At 35.5% G+C, this 18,356-nt stretch overlaps 1 protein-coding gene and 1 long non-coding RNA gene across 5 annotated transcripts; one reads left to right on the top strand and one right to left on the bottom strand.

Moving 5' to 3' along the window:
* Window positions 1-873: 873 nt before the first annotated feature.
* On the bottom strand, window positions 874-4,451 carry LOC113710607 (tonoplast dicarboxylate transporter). Its single transcript, XM_072066322.1, has 6 exons — window positions 3,692-4,451; window positions 2,339-2,816; window positions 2,192-2,235; window positions 2,008-2,103; window positions 1,393-1,903; window positions 874-1,218 (listed from the first exon to the last, which is right to left on the bottom strand). The coding sequence occupies exons 1-6, from the start codon at window positions 4,157-4,159 to the stop codon at window positions 1,142-1,144; spliced, it is 1,674 nt and encodes a 557-aa protein (XP_071922423.1). The 5' UTR covers window positions 4,160-4,451; the 3' UTR covers window positions 874-1,141.
* A 4,384-nt stretch (window positions 4,452-8,835) lies between these two features.
* Window positions 8,836-13,712, top strand: LOC113710289 (uncharacterized). 4 transcript variants are annotated; one of them, XR_003452835.2, is made up of 7 exons: window positions 8,836-9,354; window positions 10,466-10,607; window positions 10,714-10,770; window positions 10,849-10,866; window positions 11,092-11,214; window positions 12,109-12,262; window positions 12,330-13,712. It is a non-coding gene; the product is annotated as an uncharacterized lncRNA (long non-coding RNA). The 4 variants fall into 4 exon arrangements; XR_003452836.2 differs by having other exon boundaries at window positions 8,837-9,354; window positions 12,109-12,933; window positions 13,377-13,712; XR_003452834.2 differs by having other exon boundaries at window positions 8,837-9,320; window positions 12,109-13,712.
* The last annotated feature ends 4,644 nt before the right edge of the window (window positions 13,713-18,356 follow it).

Genomic DNA, 18,356 nt, shown 5'->3' with positions numbered 1-18,356 from the left:
TACGAAACAATTTATTGACTTCATTCATTGTGGTAAAATGTTTAATGAAAAGACAGATTTTACTTTCCTTAATTAGTGGCTAAATAGTACAGTTTATAAGATCAGTAGGATGTTATTTTAGCGTCGATGGCTGGCTCAATGCCATACAGCCTGAGCATGACCTGGCCTACTGTCCTTGGCTCCAGTTTAGATATCAACCACAGTTCAATTTTGAACCGGAATCAGACCAAAATCAAACCTGCGGGAATTGGAGTCAAAAACCATTCCCGAAGGCTACGTTTGTTTTGATGTTTTATGCGTTGGTACTGGTGGATGGGTTTCAATTTGACTGTGCTGAGACGTAGTAATTTATCATCATGGAATCTGTATTAAATTATGAATAAATGTTCTCTTGATTTTTTGTTACAAATAATAATTATTTCCTTCCTTTCTTTTGATAGCAGTTATTTCTTTCCTTTTAAAAGTTGAATAAATGTAGAGGTTTTGTTTTCCTTATTAGTGGCAAAATATATGGACCTTCGTTTAATCTCTATTGGCAAATTGACCTGTCCTTGGCTCCATCACATCTCCAGTGGAAAACGTGTTTCAGCTTGTCGGTGGTGGATGGTCCTTTTATTTTTATTTATTTATTTTTTGTTTCTCATCTTGTTGGTAAGAAGTAAGAATGATGGATAATTTTTTGTTACTTCTTTTCTTTTATTATGTTGGGGGCATCAATTTATTTTTTAGATATTTTTCCTTTTTTTTTTTTTGGTTGGGGTAAGAAAACGTGTATAATCATCACGTAATTTGGCTCTAGCATCCTTGGAGAAAACCAAGAGCAGAAATTTTTATAATTCACTATAATAAAAGAAAAAGAAGACGACGCCACAATTGAAAATCATACGAAACTCACAAGCTTCCATTGAAAACTAGCTGAAAATGCAGCAGCATTCTCTATTCATTAGTAGTACATGACTATTTCCTTAGCCCTACGAAGTTATTGACCCCACAATAGAATCTTACAAATAAATACAGAATGGATGAGGACGAAAAAGAAAACCCCCCAAAAAAAAAAAATAAAATAAAAAATTCTAAGCTCGCGTCTAATAGAAAGTAAAGCTTGCTTAATGAATAAACAACAACCATAATGGCTGAGTGCTCAAATTCGATGCCTGTGCAGGAAGGGACCGTTTGTCATGTGTACAACTTCTTTGTCCGTTCCAAATACAAGAGTACCTGCAAGAAGAGACAATAAAGTAAATGTCACAGAATCTTGTTCATGAGAGGCCTACATGACAATAAAGTCCAGTACCTCAATTTTACTACATCAACATGCGATGAAAGATTATCAGGCAAAATGCTCTAAAGAAACCTTGATTGAGGAGGAAATGAAGAGGATCATTAAATTACCAAGAGTAGGCATCAAAATAGACAGCGCTAAAGTGCCAGCAATCTTGAGGGGCAATCCGGTCTTGATCATGTCCGGAATCTCAATATGTCCGGTTGTAAAACCCACAATGTTTGAAGGAGTTCCTGTTGGGAGCAAGAAAGCAAACTGTGCCCCAATGGCACCTGGCACCATGAGGAGGAGTGGGTGCAAATGCATCGTCTTTGCAATTTGGATCAGGAGTGGGACTACAAGGGTTGTGGTGGCATTATTAGATGTGAATTCGGTGATTGTCCCACTAATCAGGCAAACAATTGGAGCAATGGCCAAGTATGGGGCAGCCTCCAAGAAATCCAGAGCCTTGGATAAGATGTCTGCCAGCCCGCTTGACCTCACTCCATTAGCTATTGCAAAGCCTGCCCCTAAGAGTAGTACGATGTTCCATGGCAGCTTCTTGCATTTGTTCCAGTCCATTAATCTCTCTCCCTTCTGCTTCTTGTTTGGAATTATGAACAACAGGGTTGCCATCATCACCTGCGCACATCGCAGACCAAGCGCTTAAAGCTATCTAAACAGAAACTACTACCTTAATATGGCTGGCAAGAAGCCAAGAAGCATCAAGGTAGGATAACACTTACACTAACAGTTCCATCACCAGCGCGCCCCTTGAATAGAGCGCCCCATCCGGGAGTATCATCTGTGATGCTTCTCGTCATCCATAACAGTATCAATATCTGACAGTAACAACTAGCCCAAAATCAGAAATCAAGTAGCTGAAGTTAATCAACATTTGATCACTAATTAAATCCAGACTAGACTTACAGAAAACACGGCTAGAACCATCTTTTCAGCAAAAGCCATTGGACCTGCACAGTAGATCAGATGAAACTTTAGACTTGTAATCATAAATAAAAATTGAAAGAAACGATCTTTGAGCAGAATCGGAAGCTGTAAAAGTCCTGGGCTTACCAAGCAAGTCAAGCTCCCTTCTTAAGTGGGATTTATCGAGATAGGCTGAGAGAGCTTGGCCGGAGCTCTTCCTGCAGTACAACAAGCAAAGTATAGCCCACAAAGCAAAGAAAATGAGCAAAGCCAGCGGGAAGCCGAAGAAGAACCAGGTGCTGAAGCTGATGGGATCGGCCTCAGGGAAATAACTCCTCCACATCCCCACCAATATGAGGTTGACACCGGTCCCGGTGAGCGTGCTCATCCCTCCCACGGAGGCGGAGTAAATTACGCCCAGCACGACAGCCTTGCAGAAATTAGTGACTTCGTTGGACCGAGTGGGGCCCGACGGTAACCTGTGCAGAATTCCAGTAGCTACGGGCATCATCATCACCGCCGCTGCCACGTTGTGCATCCACATGCTCACAAACGCTGTCGTGGCACAAATCCCCAGCAGAAGCAACGGTGGATTCAAGGGATCACCACAAAATACCAGAGTTATCTGCATACGGACCCCCATTGACAAAATAATGCAAGTCAAGATAAAAAAAAAATTCACCCAAAAAATTCATCATCATCTTTTTCTTCTTCTTCTTCTTCTTCTTCTTCTTCTTCTTTTTTTTTTTTTTTTTTTTTGTGGGATAAGGGCAGGACAACATGGTACTGACTAGCTAGCTAGCAGTTTTGGTCCTGTGATGATGATGGATGGACGTAGGTTGATGAGTCAAAAGATGGGAGGGGACAATTAGGTTGGAATTGTTTGGTTCGGATTTTACATCTGTCACTTTGTCCTCCCCTTCATTAATTAAAATATTCGAAACAGATTTAGTAGTAATTGATCCATTTGCAATGCATATTATGCTTTTAAAAGTATTTTGGGTTAAAAAAAAATAAACAAAAAAAGAGAGTACAGTAATTGACATTTAAATGGAGTTTGATAGGTCAAAAATATGAATTTTATTTTTTTTGCAAAATTGATTGTGTATGCATTAATGAATGTGGACATGCATGATGAGCAATCTCAACCTTTTCTTAAAGTAGACACTTTTGTTCTACTTCCTTCTGCTTCACAAAATTCTTGTTAAAAACAGAAAATTTAATTCGGCACACAAATATTATCTGTGGTTGGACGTGAACGAGTGGAAGCAAAAACGTCCACCAGGGAAAAAAAAAACAAAAAACAAAAAACGGCAAGCTGATACAACTGGAAAATCCCAACCAGTAGAACGATCCAAAATCCATTAAAAAAAAACATTCATTCCAAGTTTTGAAATATTGGTTTCAAAACTCAAACAATAAAATCCAAATGAAACAAAAAAAAAAAAAAGGAGCAAGAAACATGTACTTAATTAATTGATGGGTACGAGGAGAACTCACGTTCAAGGCCAATCTTCTATGTATGTTATAGTGCTCAACAGCCAGAGCAAGTATGAAACTTCCAAGGACGAGGGAAATCACATCATCCATATAAGCTTCCGCAACATCGTCGCAGGAAGCAATCCCGAAGAGGGGAAAGAGAAAGAGGGGCGACATGGAAGTGATGGGCATCGGAACGGCCTCCGTGAGCCACCAAGCGAACATCCACGCCAGAACACCCAACATGTTCCGGCTGGTGGCGGCGGTGGCGGTCCCACTACTCCCCGGACCATCAAATTTTACGCACAGGCAAATAACGGCGCACAGTAAGGGGCCTAAAAGAATGAAGAAGTTTTGGAGGGTGAAGACGGATTGAATACATGAATTGAGGCTGTGGGATGACTTGACGGTGATTGAATCAGATATTGGAAGCAGAGGGGCTTTTGAGTCGTCGGGGACAGCGTGATGCCTACTCTCATTGCCATCCATTTTACTCTTTGCCAAGACGGAATCAGAAAAGATGACAAATCAAGTTTTTCCTCTGGTTTAGGCTTGCGAGGAGCTAGCTATATATGCATGCCAAAGGTATGGTAATTGGTAACTGGAACTGGTGATGGATAAGACTAGAAGACTAGAAAAAAGTATTGGTGTCGTACTGCAGAGAGAAGTCGTGGAAAAGTTTTTATTTGCTTTATCATCGAAAAAATTTTGCTTTAATCATTAACTCATTTTCAACCACTTGCATACATCGTATTAAAAAAACGGGTAACAATAATAATTTTTTTCTAAAAAAAAAATTATTCCAAATAATGGACTGGATATTCAGAGCACATGGAAGGCATTAGCGAGTATTCCGTGCTGTAGTTTCCTTTTGAAGTGCATCTGTAGGTGATTTTCAAGCCAACCTCACTTAAAATGAAATTAAAAAAATGTTGAACAAAATGCAAGATCCCAATTTTTTTTTTTATTTCTTTGACTTGTGCTTCCATTGTACTTCCCTTTTCAAGTGTTTTTATTTGACTTAATGTAATTTTGCCCAGTTCACTTAATATAAAATCTTGTTTAATATATATAATTATATTTACGCTCAATATGAAGAACAAAGTGAATAACAGCTGATTTTCAAGTGCATATTAACCATAATTTTTTTTTTTAAAAAAAAAAGCATTTTGAACTGCACTCCACTTAAAATTTAAAAAAAAAAAGATTGTAAATAAAAAAGAACATCCTTCAACTCATAAGAAACACTTTGCAACTTTACTGTAGTTCCCTTCTCAAGTGCATTTCGGAGAAAAAAGAAAAAAGAAAAATAGACCGTTTATTTTCAAGTGCTGCCTTAACCAATGTATTATTTACTTGTACGTTTGCCCTGCTAGATTCCTTTTGTGTGGTTGCCCACTCTCATTAGCTGGAGAGTCTTTAGACCTTTTGTTTTGTTGGATGCGAATCAGGCCTTAATCAGTAAATAGTGATTAACATAGTGTAATTACTCTCTTCTCCTTTAAGATGCTACTTACATGATCTTTTTTTCTTCTTAATCGTATTTGTATAACATTCGAGACTGGTTTGCATCAGTTTTGCCCGCCGCTTTGCCTTTGGCTTTGCTTATCATTCAACTCCAAAATTTGGTTTCAGTTTTACAAGTGGTAAAAAAAAAAAAAAAAAGCGCCAGAAGACATTGCTCTTTTCTCTTCATCTGCACTGGTTTTTTTAACTTCTCTTCAGGTTCTCCTTCCTGGCTTTCTTTTGTTTTTTTATGCATATTTTGTATGTACATTATCTATTATACATAGATGTACTTTGTGCATTATTGCTGTTTTGTTTCTTCCATGTTGCTTCTTCTTTTGTTTTTATCTTATTCTTGCTCTTGCATGTTGCTTCGTCTTTCGTTTTCATCCTATTTTTTCTTCTCTCTAAGCTTTAAGTCATTAATGTCTTTAGTTTTTTCTGTCATGTTGCTTCAAGTCACTGTCTGTCTTTGGTATTTTCTGTCATTGTTGTTTTGTTGATCAGCTATTTGGTGCCTTTTTGGACATTTATTATATCACTTTTTTCATTCTAAACATCCTTTGATTTGCATTGCAATATTTTAATTTTGTCTATGAGCTATTTTTTCCCTTGAAACCTTCTTGTTTAGAAAGTCATTTTTTCCCAAAAGAATTTCTACTTCTGTGAACATATTTATTTTTTTAACTTACATATATCAAATTGTTACAATACATTTTTCTATTACAAAAAAAAAACTCTAAAAAATAGCAATTCAAATAGGAGGTTTCCAAAAGCAACTCAAATTTATCTTTAGCCAACATTTTACAAGCAAAATTAGTAAAAAGATAACGGCCATACTGACATACAACTATTTGTTCTGGATAAAGCACAAAAGCTCAAGAAGAAATCAACAAAAACATTTTTAAAAAACTAAATAATATCTCTTTTTTACTATTACAATTAAATAACAACCATAATATATAAATAATAAAAAGTGAACCCATAAAAAAAATGCATAATTTGCTTATTCAATAATCAAATTTTCCGGCTCCAATCAAATTTTGAACACTTATGTAGTGTACTTACAATATTCTTTGCAGGAACGAGTCAAAATTCATCACACACGTAAAGGAAAACTTTTAATTATAAATAAAGACAATGCATCGCATATCTAAATCCATACATGTGTAAACGGAAAATTTTTAAATACAAATAAAAGGACTGTATCGTATATCTATACTCTCTTGTGTAAAAAATATATATATATATTTTGTACATAACTTGTCTTTAATTTTGTCTAGTTTTCTTTTAGTGAAAGGATTTAACCGGGACAGGCAGGCTCTATATGCCCGCGTAGAAATCTCCAAGCGCAGTCGAGTCGCTGCGCTGTCCTTCCTGACGTGGAAGATTGATATAATCACTACAGCCAGACAAATCGCTAATGTCAACCAATTGCACCTCATGAATTTTTCTAATTTACTCTTATCCAAAAATACGAAATTTAGAAAGGAAAAGAAAAAGTGAGAAAGAAATCTGATCTTATAACATTTCCATTTAAATTCTCTGCACAGTCCCATTTCTGAAGAAAACCATAGGATGAAATCATTAAATGTCAATAATTTATTCCACATATGCAGTTACGTGGAGCCAAGGATGACATAAAAACTTCTACTGCCGTGTATCTGGCATTATCTGGTGCAGGTGCATCTGCTTAAAACATTTTTTTTTTTTAACATAATAATTCCCACAAGCGACTGGATTCGCATCTTTAACAATATGAATCCTATCTCACAAGGTCATTATGGGAATTAAGTAAATGAAAATGAACTACTCCGTCGTGCCATGTGGTGGAGGAGGGCTGCCGACCGTGACATGTCATGTGCGGGAACTCGAATGAATGCCATCGCATAACCTTAAACTGCCCCCATCGGATTTCCAGTTTTGTATTGCATGTACCAAGAAGAAACGATCAAAATGAAAAGTGACCAGTACAGGGGCGGAGGGAAGGGGGAGGCCAGGGGGGGCAACCGCCCCCCCTCCAATTGTTAAAAAAAAAATTTCTAAGTAAAAAAATTTTTATTATATTGTTTTGCCCCCCCAAATATTGATAAAAAATTTCACTTTACCCCCCTCCAATTGTTATAAAAAAAATTTTTATTATATTGTTTTGCCCCCCCCAAAATTGATAAAAAATTTCACTTTGGCTCCCTCTCAAGGACCCAAACAATAATGTTTGAAAGTTATTTGGACTTGGTCCAAATAACAGAGACTCGCACCCCTAATTACAATTCCTAGCTCCGCCACTGCCACATACTTTGGATGAAAATTATTGCTACTTCGGCACTTCCTGAATTGGAGTATAAATTAACCGTCGTGTGATTGAGGAACAAGTGCTACTTCCTCCGTCTCATTGAAACTGGAGAATCGCAAGGGTCGGACTACTTCTCCAATAGCAACAAAAAAGTCTTCCTCGGATGTCATCTGTTTAGACTGTTTCAATGTTCAATATAGACTTAGTTTTTAATACAGTCCAAAAATTAAATTCTATGGGCGTACCTATAGTTATTTCTTGATTACACAAGTAGTTAAGGTGCGTATTTAGTAACTATAACATATTTATTAACGAATAAATGAAATAATTATTACATCAATAAGCAGCTGTATGAATTACTTTCGAAACTTTTTCTTTGACTATAACTTGTTTATTATTGATTTAAATTTAATTTGCTTACGTTTGATTATTTTTATTTACGTTGATTGTTTAGTTTTAATACTCCTAAAACCCCTAGTTAACTACTACTCTTGAGGAGATAAATCGTCCGATATATGAGGAGATGATCCTACTCACTGCGATACTTGAATTTAAGATTTTAGAGTAGGAATTTTAATTTCAGTGTTTAACACCCATCATCAATATAGTCATAATTTCTTTATTGTGAATTGCTTTGTTTGGAGAAATAGAAGAAATATGTATAACACGTGTTTCTTTGTGTTTAGTCTTTCTAATCCCTATTTATTAGTCTTTATTTCTCTCTCACTCTAAGAAGGCAAATAATCTTGTTATACACGCTTAATTTGAGATCAAATCGAGAATCGACTCGACGAATACAAATATTTATCAACACTCGTTTCAAATGCATAGCCTTTTTTTTTTTTTTGGCATGGACTTCTCAACCTAATTCTTCTTGTCAAACACTGGCTGAGATTGACTAATCGGGCAAGAACCGAAAAGGATGAGGAAAGGGGGGGGGGACCTGTGGACGGTGGGGGTTAACTACATGTCGCCTTCTGTCATTGGATACACTTGGCAGGCCAGTATCGTTAAGTCGTAGCCAATTTTTGTATTTGGAAGAAAATACTTTAACAATTGCCAATGAAATTGATGGTTAAATAATCAGAATTAAGCAGGCAGTAGTGTTGCATCCGAGCTGGTGCATTCATCTGCCAATTTAATAATATAATATAAGAGGATGAGACGTGTGGACTCGCTAACATGAATCAATCAGCTTGATCCAATAATGCACACATGAGGGCCCTGATAACTGTTTTAAGAGGATGACTTGGACAAATCTCAATCTCCAATAATATCCATGAATTTTCTACATTACATCACAGCAACATTTTGATTAAAAATTTTGTTTTTTTTTTTCAACATATATAGAATAAGAGCGAGTGGGGGTTTTGGTCTGAGGCTCTTTTCGTCGGCCTGAGGCTCATTTTTTTTCGTCGGCCCTCGTGCTCCTCGCGTGCCAGGCTTTTTTTCGTCGGCCCTCGTGCTACTCACGCCACTCTCCATTCCTTCTCTCTCCTCCTTTTTCCATTGTCTTCTTTTCAACCCTAAACCTCAGCCGCTTTCTTTCTTCTCCCTACTCTCCATTTCTTCCTCCTTTTTCCTTTGTTTCCTTTCAACCCTAAACCGCAGCTCCAGCTAGGCAGAATTCCAACAAAAAATTCTCTCATATCCCTCCAGGCCGCAACTCCAGCCCACTTATACCCTCTCCTCTACAAAGAAGTTGTCAATCACCTCTCTCTCCTTCTCCGATCAACTGCAAAGCTAAAGTTTCCTGGATTCTCGCTTAAATTTTAGAAAATTTTTGGGCAATTCTTCTCCATTTCCCACAAAAAAAAAACATGATTTCAATCAGATATCCATGGCCATGATGTAAGCATTTCTGATTTTGTTCTGCTTTTTTAAGGTATTGCCTCCATTGTTCTGTTTCATGCTTTTTGTTTTTTTTTGTGCTATTTTCCCAGCTATTTTTTAGCTTCTGGTGGAAAGAAAAGGGGACGTTTCTTACTGTTTTTTTTGCTTCTTGTTGTAACAAGTAAATAATGACTTCTTGTTAGAATTTATTGCTGGTTTGATTTTCCTTCGGCTTTTTTCCCCTTTTTGTTGGAACTTCTTGTATATGGTTTATCGAATGAGTTTTTGTACAGATTTTGTCTTTCTTGTTCGATGGTTTTTCTGAAAATGTATTTTTTACCTTTTTCTTGCTTATGTGGATTTTTAAGGCCAACTATATGTTTTGTTGGTGTTCGTGGTCCTTTTTTTTTTGGTAGTTCGATGTTGCCTTTTATGAGATTTTTTTTCCTTCGAAAGTAGTCTTTGTTTTTTGTATCTGTTTGTTGTCTTATTTCTTTGTATATTTTTTTTGAAAATGTATTTTTTACCTTTTTTTTGCTTATGTGGATTTTTAAGGCCAACTATATGTTTTGTTGGTGTCCGTGGTGCTTTTTTTTTTTGTAGTTGGATGTTTCCTTTTATAAGATTTTTCTTCCTTCGAAAGTGGTCTTTGTTTTTTGTATCTGTTTGTTTTCTTATTTTTTTGTCAATGTATATTTTCTTTGAATTTATTTTTTATTCTCTGTTTTTTGTAGCTTTCTGTTTTTCTTTTTTCCAGGTTTCTGCTTTGTATTTTATTATTTATCTTGATATTTTGTAAGATAGTTATCCTATAAGTTCGTGAATTAGATCGATGGAATTCTGTTTGCTATATTTTATATTTAAAATCAAAAAGTGCTTCTGAATTCATCTTATCTTTTAATTATATAATATAAAAAATTTTGTCTTTGTTGATTCAATAACTTAATCCTTGAATAAAAGACCTTTTATAAGTGATCACAGTGCACCAAAAATAAATAGGATAGGCTTGGCTGTAGATGAATTAATGTTATGATAATTTAGCTGGACAATAACTTGGAGGGATTGAAGAGGAATACTGCTGCAAGTTCATACACATTAAGAATGCTCCATTACTGGGAAGAACCTGTGAATGTGTTCCATTTAGTAGTTTTCTTTTTCTGTAGGCTATTATTAATCCCTTGGAGCTAGCAATGGAAGCACTCAAAGAGATCCAATTATGGTTCTATAAAGATTTCCCTCCTCATCCTAAGGAACAAGTTTATGGATTTGCAACACCATCAACAATGAAACCAACTCAATGGTCTTGTAAGTCTTGATCACATTGTGGAAGAACTCGGACAAGTGTGATATTTGACTTGTCATAAGCAGCCAATCCAATTCCATTTTTCTGAATAAGCATTTTATATTACAGATCCAGGTGGTGGAATTAACCAAATCCAGCTGAATGTACAGTTTCAGGGGATGTTAGGTACATATTTCTTTATATATTCTTGTTTAGGATCTTGAACTTCTAAACCCTTCTAACAATGCCTCTTTACTTTTGCAGGTTGACTCCATTTTACAGGTGGAAATTTTTTCCTTTTTTCTCCTTACTAAATTGTGGATGATTTAATTTATCAGATTATGATATTTCACAATTAATTCCTTTGCCTTCTTCATTTTTATGTTTTAGCCTTAAACTAATTATCTTCCTATACTTAGTCTGCTGTAGCTTTACCAGTTGAGTTTAGAAGGATATTCAGGTAACAATTCAAAAGTTTGACAGTATATATTATTCACTCCTCAACAGTGTATCAGATGTGCTGAAGAAGTTACAGGAGTATGTAGAAGACATAAATGAAAATATTGAGAAGCTTGATACTAGGGACCCTGTTTCAAAATATGTGCTACCAGATGAAAACCTAAGGGGAAGGTATGCCTTTGTCGACTGCTTTGTTTAGTAGAAGCATGCTGAGTGGTTGTTGCTTTCACTTTAAATTTGGTAGGAATGAAAAAGGGGATTGTAGTTTGTCAAATTGAAAATCATTTATCCACTAATTCAAGAAAATTTTGATATACAGAGAAGAAGTATGCATAAGGTAATTACACATCCTAAGATTATAAACACTGCAAGAAACCATATTAGGCCCAACAGTCAACAATGTAATGCAAAAGTTTTTTGTAAATTGACAGAAAAGTTAAAACTGTCCCTGGATACAATCTATGAATATGGGATAAATTCTACATTTTAGATCTTGAACTAAGACTTCTCTGTTGTAAATGGTCTTTCATTATACTCAAAGCCACATGCTTCATCTGGGACTAGGAGGGATCACAGAACCAAAGCTCCCTTGTTTTCTACAGTTTCTACTTCTTATCTTTCCACTTTCCAGAAGTTTAATTGAGTATGCTCTTTCAAAGTTCAAATAAACAGAAAAGAAAGTCCCACATCTTTCTTGCAAACTGGAAAGCATTTCATCGAAGGATATTTAGGTTTGGGCTTCCTGTCATAGACATGCTTCATCACGTTGGGGTTCTCTTTTATATTTTTCCTTGGGAGTTGGAATGGGCAGCACTGATGGCAAACAACATAAGGGAAAAAAATGCCGATGTCATGAGAACTTCTGTTTCCACATAGGGGATGGAACAGCCTTCCACTAATAAAGACATTCCTTGATCAAGTATTTATGTTGTGAATTGCATTGCACCCTGAGATTATAATTTCAAGCATGGAAGTAGGGTGATGGTCCTATGGAATCAGTTTTCTTTGCATATCAGTACGGTACTCATTGTGTAATATTCAGTTTTACAATTTATTTACCCTCAGAATCACACTAAGTTACAACGAGGCAAATTCTGGAGTTGCTTGCAACCTTCAATCCCCTGGTTTCCATGTCCTATGTAAAACGACTGAAGAGGCAGTGGTGCATGTAAAGCCCTATTCTATTACTGGTAGTTTGCCACTTATTAGAGAATTGCAGGTACAATGAATTTGCTTGTCATAAGACTCAAATCTTTTGGCATCCTTCTAACTTTGTTATTTGGCAGGATGAGGGCTTTGATGTCCAAACTGCAGGCTATGCTAAGATTCTTCCATATCCTACCACTTTTTTATTTAAATAATATAAGCTTATAGCTGTATGCTTCTGATAGTATTTTGTGAAAAAGATGTTTTGGTCTGCATTAGGATTTTTCCCAGAGCTTGGTTGCTTGAATCCTTTCTTGAGCATGTTACTTGCCAGTTATACCATTCTTCTTATCTTAGAAGGAACTCAATGAAAGCATGTTAAGATTCTGTCTTCCTGATAATTATTTCTTCTATATGGCTAACACCTAACCTGGTTGACGTCTTCTATACCCATTCTGATGCAAAAGATATATATGCTGCTGTCAATTTTGGCTACACCAAAACAGATGGATTAATGGATTTTGCTCTTTTCATAAACATGCAGGCTTGATGGCTACATACCATGCCAAGAATGAGTACTGCCTTCTAACTGACTTGTGCCAGGGCTATCATGTGCCTTGGCTATCAAGTACCAAGGCCTTGGCTATCATGTGCCCCTTGTGCCCATGTCATGATAATAATAACGAATAAAATTCATGACTTTCATTATTGATGTGAATGTCAGATGATGGAATAGTGGTAAAGGTGAGGTTATTTTCTTTTAATGTGTAGGAAGTTCCACGAATGGTTGGTGGGCTTGTTAAGACTATATTTTCTTGCATGTGGGATATTCTTTTGTATATTTTCTAGCATGTAGGATATTCTTTTGTGACTTGTGAGAAAGTCATGGTAATTGTTATGTTTCATATGAATAGTTTCCATATTTTAGTTATTCCTATCTGACACATATGGCTCACTCATTGCCAAGTCTTGGAAATTTTTTGCATGGGAGCACCATTGATGGTAATAAATGGAAAAAAAATAACAATTATAGGTGCAGAAATGGTATAATGGTAAGGTTTCTTACACAAATTGAAAAAAAATGAAAGAAAATGATAGGGATGAAAAAATATAAAGGACTTTATGAACTTTGTGTTTCTATAGCCATTTGATATTCACACACAGATTATTGCTTCATTTTGAAACAGGTTGCAAATGAGGGAATTCCACTGCATCCAGATAGAATGTTATGCCCTTTGCATTCACAAAAGCGTGTAAACCCATCAGCTGTAGCTGTTTCAGGATTTGTCTTTTGTTATTCTTACATATTTAAATAAGTCTCTTAGGTTTGTTTCTCCATACTTTTGTATTGATCATGGTAAAATTGCAGAACTACTGCCAAATATTGTTTCTAAGTGATGCTTTCTCTTATGTCACATTTCAGGAAGCTTTTATCATTTTTCTATATAGTGTACGCTAAACTTAAACAGTAAATTGTACACTGTAGCCAGAAATTCAATTTTGCAACTAATTCTTTTGTTTAATCATACTAGCAGTTGCTTGTTACCCCAGTTCAGTTACATGAGATTTGCCATTTTTAGTTACAATTTGTTATTGTTTTGAGTTGCTGATGGGCTGGGATGCTAGGCTATCTAGATCCATGTCTGTCTTTGTTGTTGTAAACTACTGCAGTATCTCTGATGAAAAATTATCTGAGTGTTCTCTCTTTTGGTCAAAATTTTCTGTAGTAGGATATTTTGTTGTATATCATTTACTTTTAAGTTCCAATTCTTTTATGAACAGGACTGTTAGGTCCTTTTCTTTTTCTTCCTTTTTTGGTCGAATTAATGAATGGAAGATTGTAATCGCATGAATATTTTACATTGTGATATCTACTCAAGTTAATGCATTCTAAGAGCATTTGCCAATCTTTGGGCTGACCATCCTTTGTTGTTGTTGTATTCAATCGAAAAGGCATCGAAAAAATGTATCCATGGCATTTTAACTTTCAGCTTCAGCTCAATTAGGCCATAATTAATCACACGCATTTCTGTAATGTATCAATGATCTGGCATTTTAATATATCAGTACTTTTCGATGTTTTAATGCTTCTGTTCATATGCAATGTAAGATTATGCTCTATTTTCCCCAGTAGTATCTTTTTCAAAAAATGTATCTATCTTTGCTACAACTATTTCTGCGGCAATGGATTAATTTTAATTGCTTTCATTTACTTTTTGCAAGTTCATCAGAAGGCAGAGGTTATGAATCCAAAAAGGTATAGCATCAGCTTATAAAGCTTCAGCCTGCAAGCTACTAAGTTTCTGTTTATAGTTTTTGCTTTTCGTATCCAGTTCACTAGCCAGTTACATTATCAGAATCGTTGCCCTGTTCATGTAACGTAATGGATTTGAAGTCTTTGCATTACCTTGAAGTTTATAGCACTTTGGAAACAGTAATTTTTTTGATTATCCGCACCAAAAAATCAGTGTTCTTTTCCAAATTTTACAGCTAAAGCAATAATTAGAAATACTGAAGTACTTTGTTCCCAAAGAATTATAAACAAAAAAAAAAGTATTTTTAAACCTTATTAACTGATATTGAATCAGTAAGTGAGCTTATCTTCAAGCTTGGATTAGTTATAGAATTCAAGCCAAAAAAATTTAACAAGGTCCAACTTTGACTTTGTTATCCCTCTATGATTTTTGTTTTTGACAAGGGTAAAAAATCTAAGCACATTCATTTCAAATCTTGCCAATAAATGTTATACAAACCCTTAAGACTTTGAGTATTGATTCAAATTTAAAGGACTAATTCCGTTGTGCATTCGCCTAATAACGTATACTCGATTCTAATTTTCCATCTTAAATTTCAATTTTGAACATATTGCACTATAAACTCTTGGATCTAATCCATTTGAATCCAGTCTAAGGAGTTTCTTATCTTACCAACGTCATTATTTGAGGAATAATTCAATTTGCTAAAGCTTTTAAAATTAAGCTTATTCATTATTGAATCAAACTCAAATATAATTTTATTAATTCAAACTTAAGTAGCTTGACATTTTTTACGCAAATCTGAAATTAGCATAAGATTGGGTTGAACTTAAAAATTTACACACTCAAAATGTTATTCATTTCGGTTTCATTAGTTAGTGATCCTCTTAAATGAACTCTTATTCAACCGTTCTCAATTTGAATATCAAGTAAATTGATTTTCTCTTTTAACTCTAAATTTAGATACAAAAAAAAAAAAATTTGCATACCATGCTGGATAAAAGAACAATGCACCGAAATTTAATTGCTCCCTTAATCTACATATTTGACAGATTATTCCAGTCTCTTAAATAATGTATGCTTTGCACACTCCATGTTCATCTTCTAACGATTAGTGTAATCAAACTTATAATTTCAACATTTTTTTTAAATTCGATTGGGAACACAAAGCACTATTACCCACGCATATTTAGCAAATTTGGCAGGGCATATTGTCTTTAATTACCTACGCGCATCGCGCGTTTTATACCTCCGAGTTTTAACAAAAGGAGGAGGAGGAGGAGGAGGCATCTCTCCAAGGTTTTTACTTTAAGGTAAGCAGAGTTGTCAGGTGGTTCAAGCAATAAACGAACAACAACAACGAATTGAAGCCAAATAAAATAATAATGAACGGCCGGCCAAAACGATTGGAGGCTAGTCCCTTCTGATTTTTGATGAATTTGTGGCCAAGGAATCAATCTGTAATTTTGCCTCACATGCAGGCGCAGGCCCAGACTTTCGGCGGTTGAAAAATCAATAATCTTCGACCAAAATCTCTAACTACACCACCATACTGCATAATGGATCATTCATGATGCAAGGCTTCTGTTCTGTTGACCAAAAGCATTTGAATAATAATTATTTTCTTTCATCCATCCTAGAAAATTCTCCACTTACACGCAAAATGTACTAACACGAAACTGATTTTGATTCCGAGGTAGCAAGCGGTGAAGGCGTCTCTCATTCACATGATGGTTTAAGCAAACTTTTCTTTTGCAAAAGAAACTACTACTTATTATGTATAGTGTAGCGGCCAAATTAAAGACCAAAGGAAAGAAAATCATTTTTCGGGTGCATAAAATAAAAGCCAAGATTGCACATGTTAAAACTAGTTTAGATCGTGCGACTGGGGAAGCAAAAAAAAGTCAGTTGTCTCAAATTTCAGTAGACTTCTGGATTGCCACCGAACAGCCTTACTCCATTTTTGTCAGTTCTCAGCCAACAGCCAACACGACAGCCAAAGCCAATCTTTAATTGTTCTCTGGAACAAATGTCAAAACCTTGGAACATGCAACATAAATTTGCATCAAATGTTCCTCGGCTTGTTGTAGTAGTAGTAATTTATAAAACTTCAGTTACTTCCCATGTCGGTTTTTTAGAATTACAATACATCATTTTCTTCAGAGAGTTCAATAATAATACTCCCTCCGTCCCACTTTGATAGTCCTGTATTCATTTTTCATCTGTCCCAAATTGTAGTCCACTTTCCAAATGAAGAACGTAGTTGTATTTTAATTTTTCTAAAATACCCTTATTCAATGTAAGTAGTTGTTACTATAAACCTACCCCATTTCATGAGAGTTGATTCTTTTTTTACCATCAATTCAAGTTCCCATAAAGTTGAACCATATTTAATGTGAGGGTATTTTTAGAAAAATAGCAATCTAAATTTACTTTTCCAACAAAGTTAACTACTTTTTCTTAAACTGTGTGAAAAAAGAAACAGAACTATCAAAGTGGGACGGAGGGAGTAATATGTTATTGACTTCTCTCTTATCTCGCATTGGAAATTGGAATTATAATTTATACTGATGTGGTGTTGATATTGAATGCATAAGAGATTGACTACTATAACATGACATGAAGACCTAAAGGAGATTATCACGGATGTTTTCCAACCTTAAACTTAAAGCAAGACCGGTAGTAAAAAAAAAAACAAAACAAAACAAAACATGCAAAGGGTTCCAATTAACTGCCAGTCTGTTTAATGCAAGAAGCCCAACTCATTTTGAGTGATTTCTATCTGCAAGCCGGCAAAAGTGCGTTTGGGCTTCAGAATTTGAGATTTATGCCAACCCAAGAGCCATGCTGTAGGGTCGCAATATAAGTTAGATGGCCTGCACGGTCACACTACCCGGAGAACCCAGTCAACAACTGGGGCCCAAAAAACATCAGCAATCTTGTCAGCATAATATCAGTCACCAAATGATATTCAAATCCATCACTGTTCATCATTTACCTTTTTTTTCTTTGTTCTGCTCCTGCTCTGATTTTGTACTAAGCGGAGGGAAGGCCTAGAGACGTTAATTAGAGAAAGAATCGACGTGGATGAAATCACCGTCGAATCATCAAATAGATACACAGTACTACTGTTTATTATTTACCCCTGCATAGTTTGAAATCTTCTTTAAACTCGAAAAAAAAAGGCCAAAAAATGGAAGCTAAGACAAAAGAGGATGGATGAGACAGTAGTGAAAAAAGTCTTCAAACAATAACCAAATCAGATAGAGCTATGGTCCTTGACCACTTCATCCCCGAGAGTAACAGAGCTATTGTTATTATCTTTTAAAAAAATGTAAAAACAAGAGAAATTTAAGAGTCCAATAGAAACTAGTAAAAAAATTTGTGTTTTGGAGAGACTCCATCCCAGAAGTTTTTTTTTTATTTTAAATATTTCACTGAAATTTTAAATTCAAAAAATACATACTCAAAAACACCTAATCATCTACGCTGTATATATTATTACAGTAAAACCTTTAAAAACTCCAAATCTTACGCAAGCAAATAAAATGAGAGCGGGAAAAGCTTGAAAGTGGAAACTTCCCCATGACAAACCTTTCTGCAGGTTGATGAGCTGTCTACTCATCTTTACCACGAGAAAGGCGAAACAACGCGTTGGACCAGGTGACCAACCCCGTCCTTCTTTTGCCCTTTTTTGGGCGGTGGGGGCCGGGAATGGGGTGTGTGGGCCTGTGGGGGTGGCAGCGGTACACTTTGGATCCCTCGAACACGATTTCAAAATATTGAAATTTTTTCTTAAAAAATAGCAGTCCCTACCTATCTTTTTTTTTTTTTTTTTTCGAAGTGATAGATTCAAAGGGGTTAATTGGAAATTCGAAGGAACTGCATAGTCATCAAACTAGACAGATGCCT

Source organism: Coffea arabica, chromosome 9e (assembly GCF_036785885.1).
Source record: "Coffea arabica cultivar ET-39 chromosome 9e, Coffea Arabica ET-39 HiFi, whole genome shotgun sequence".
Lineage (NCBI taxonomy): Eukaryota > Viridiplantae > Streptophyta > Magnoliopsida > Gentianales > Rubiaceae > Coffea > Coffea arabica.
This window is presented reverse-complemented; position numbering and strand designations above follow the sequence as displayed.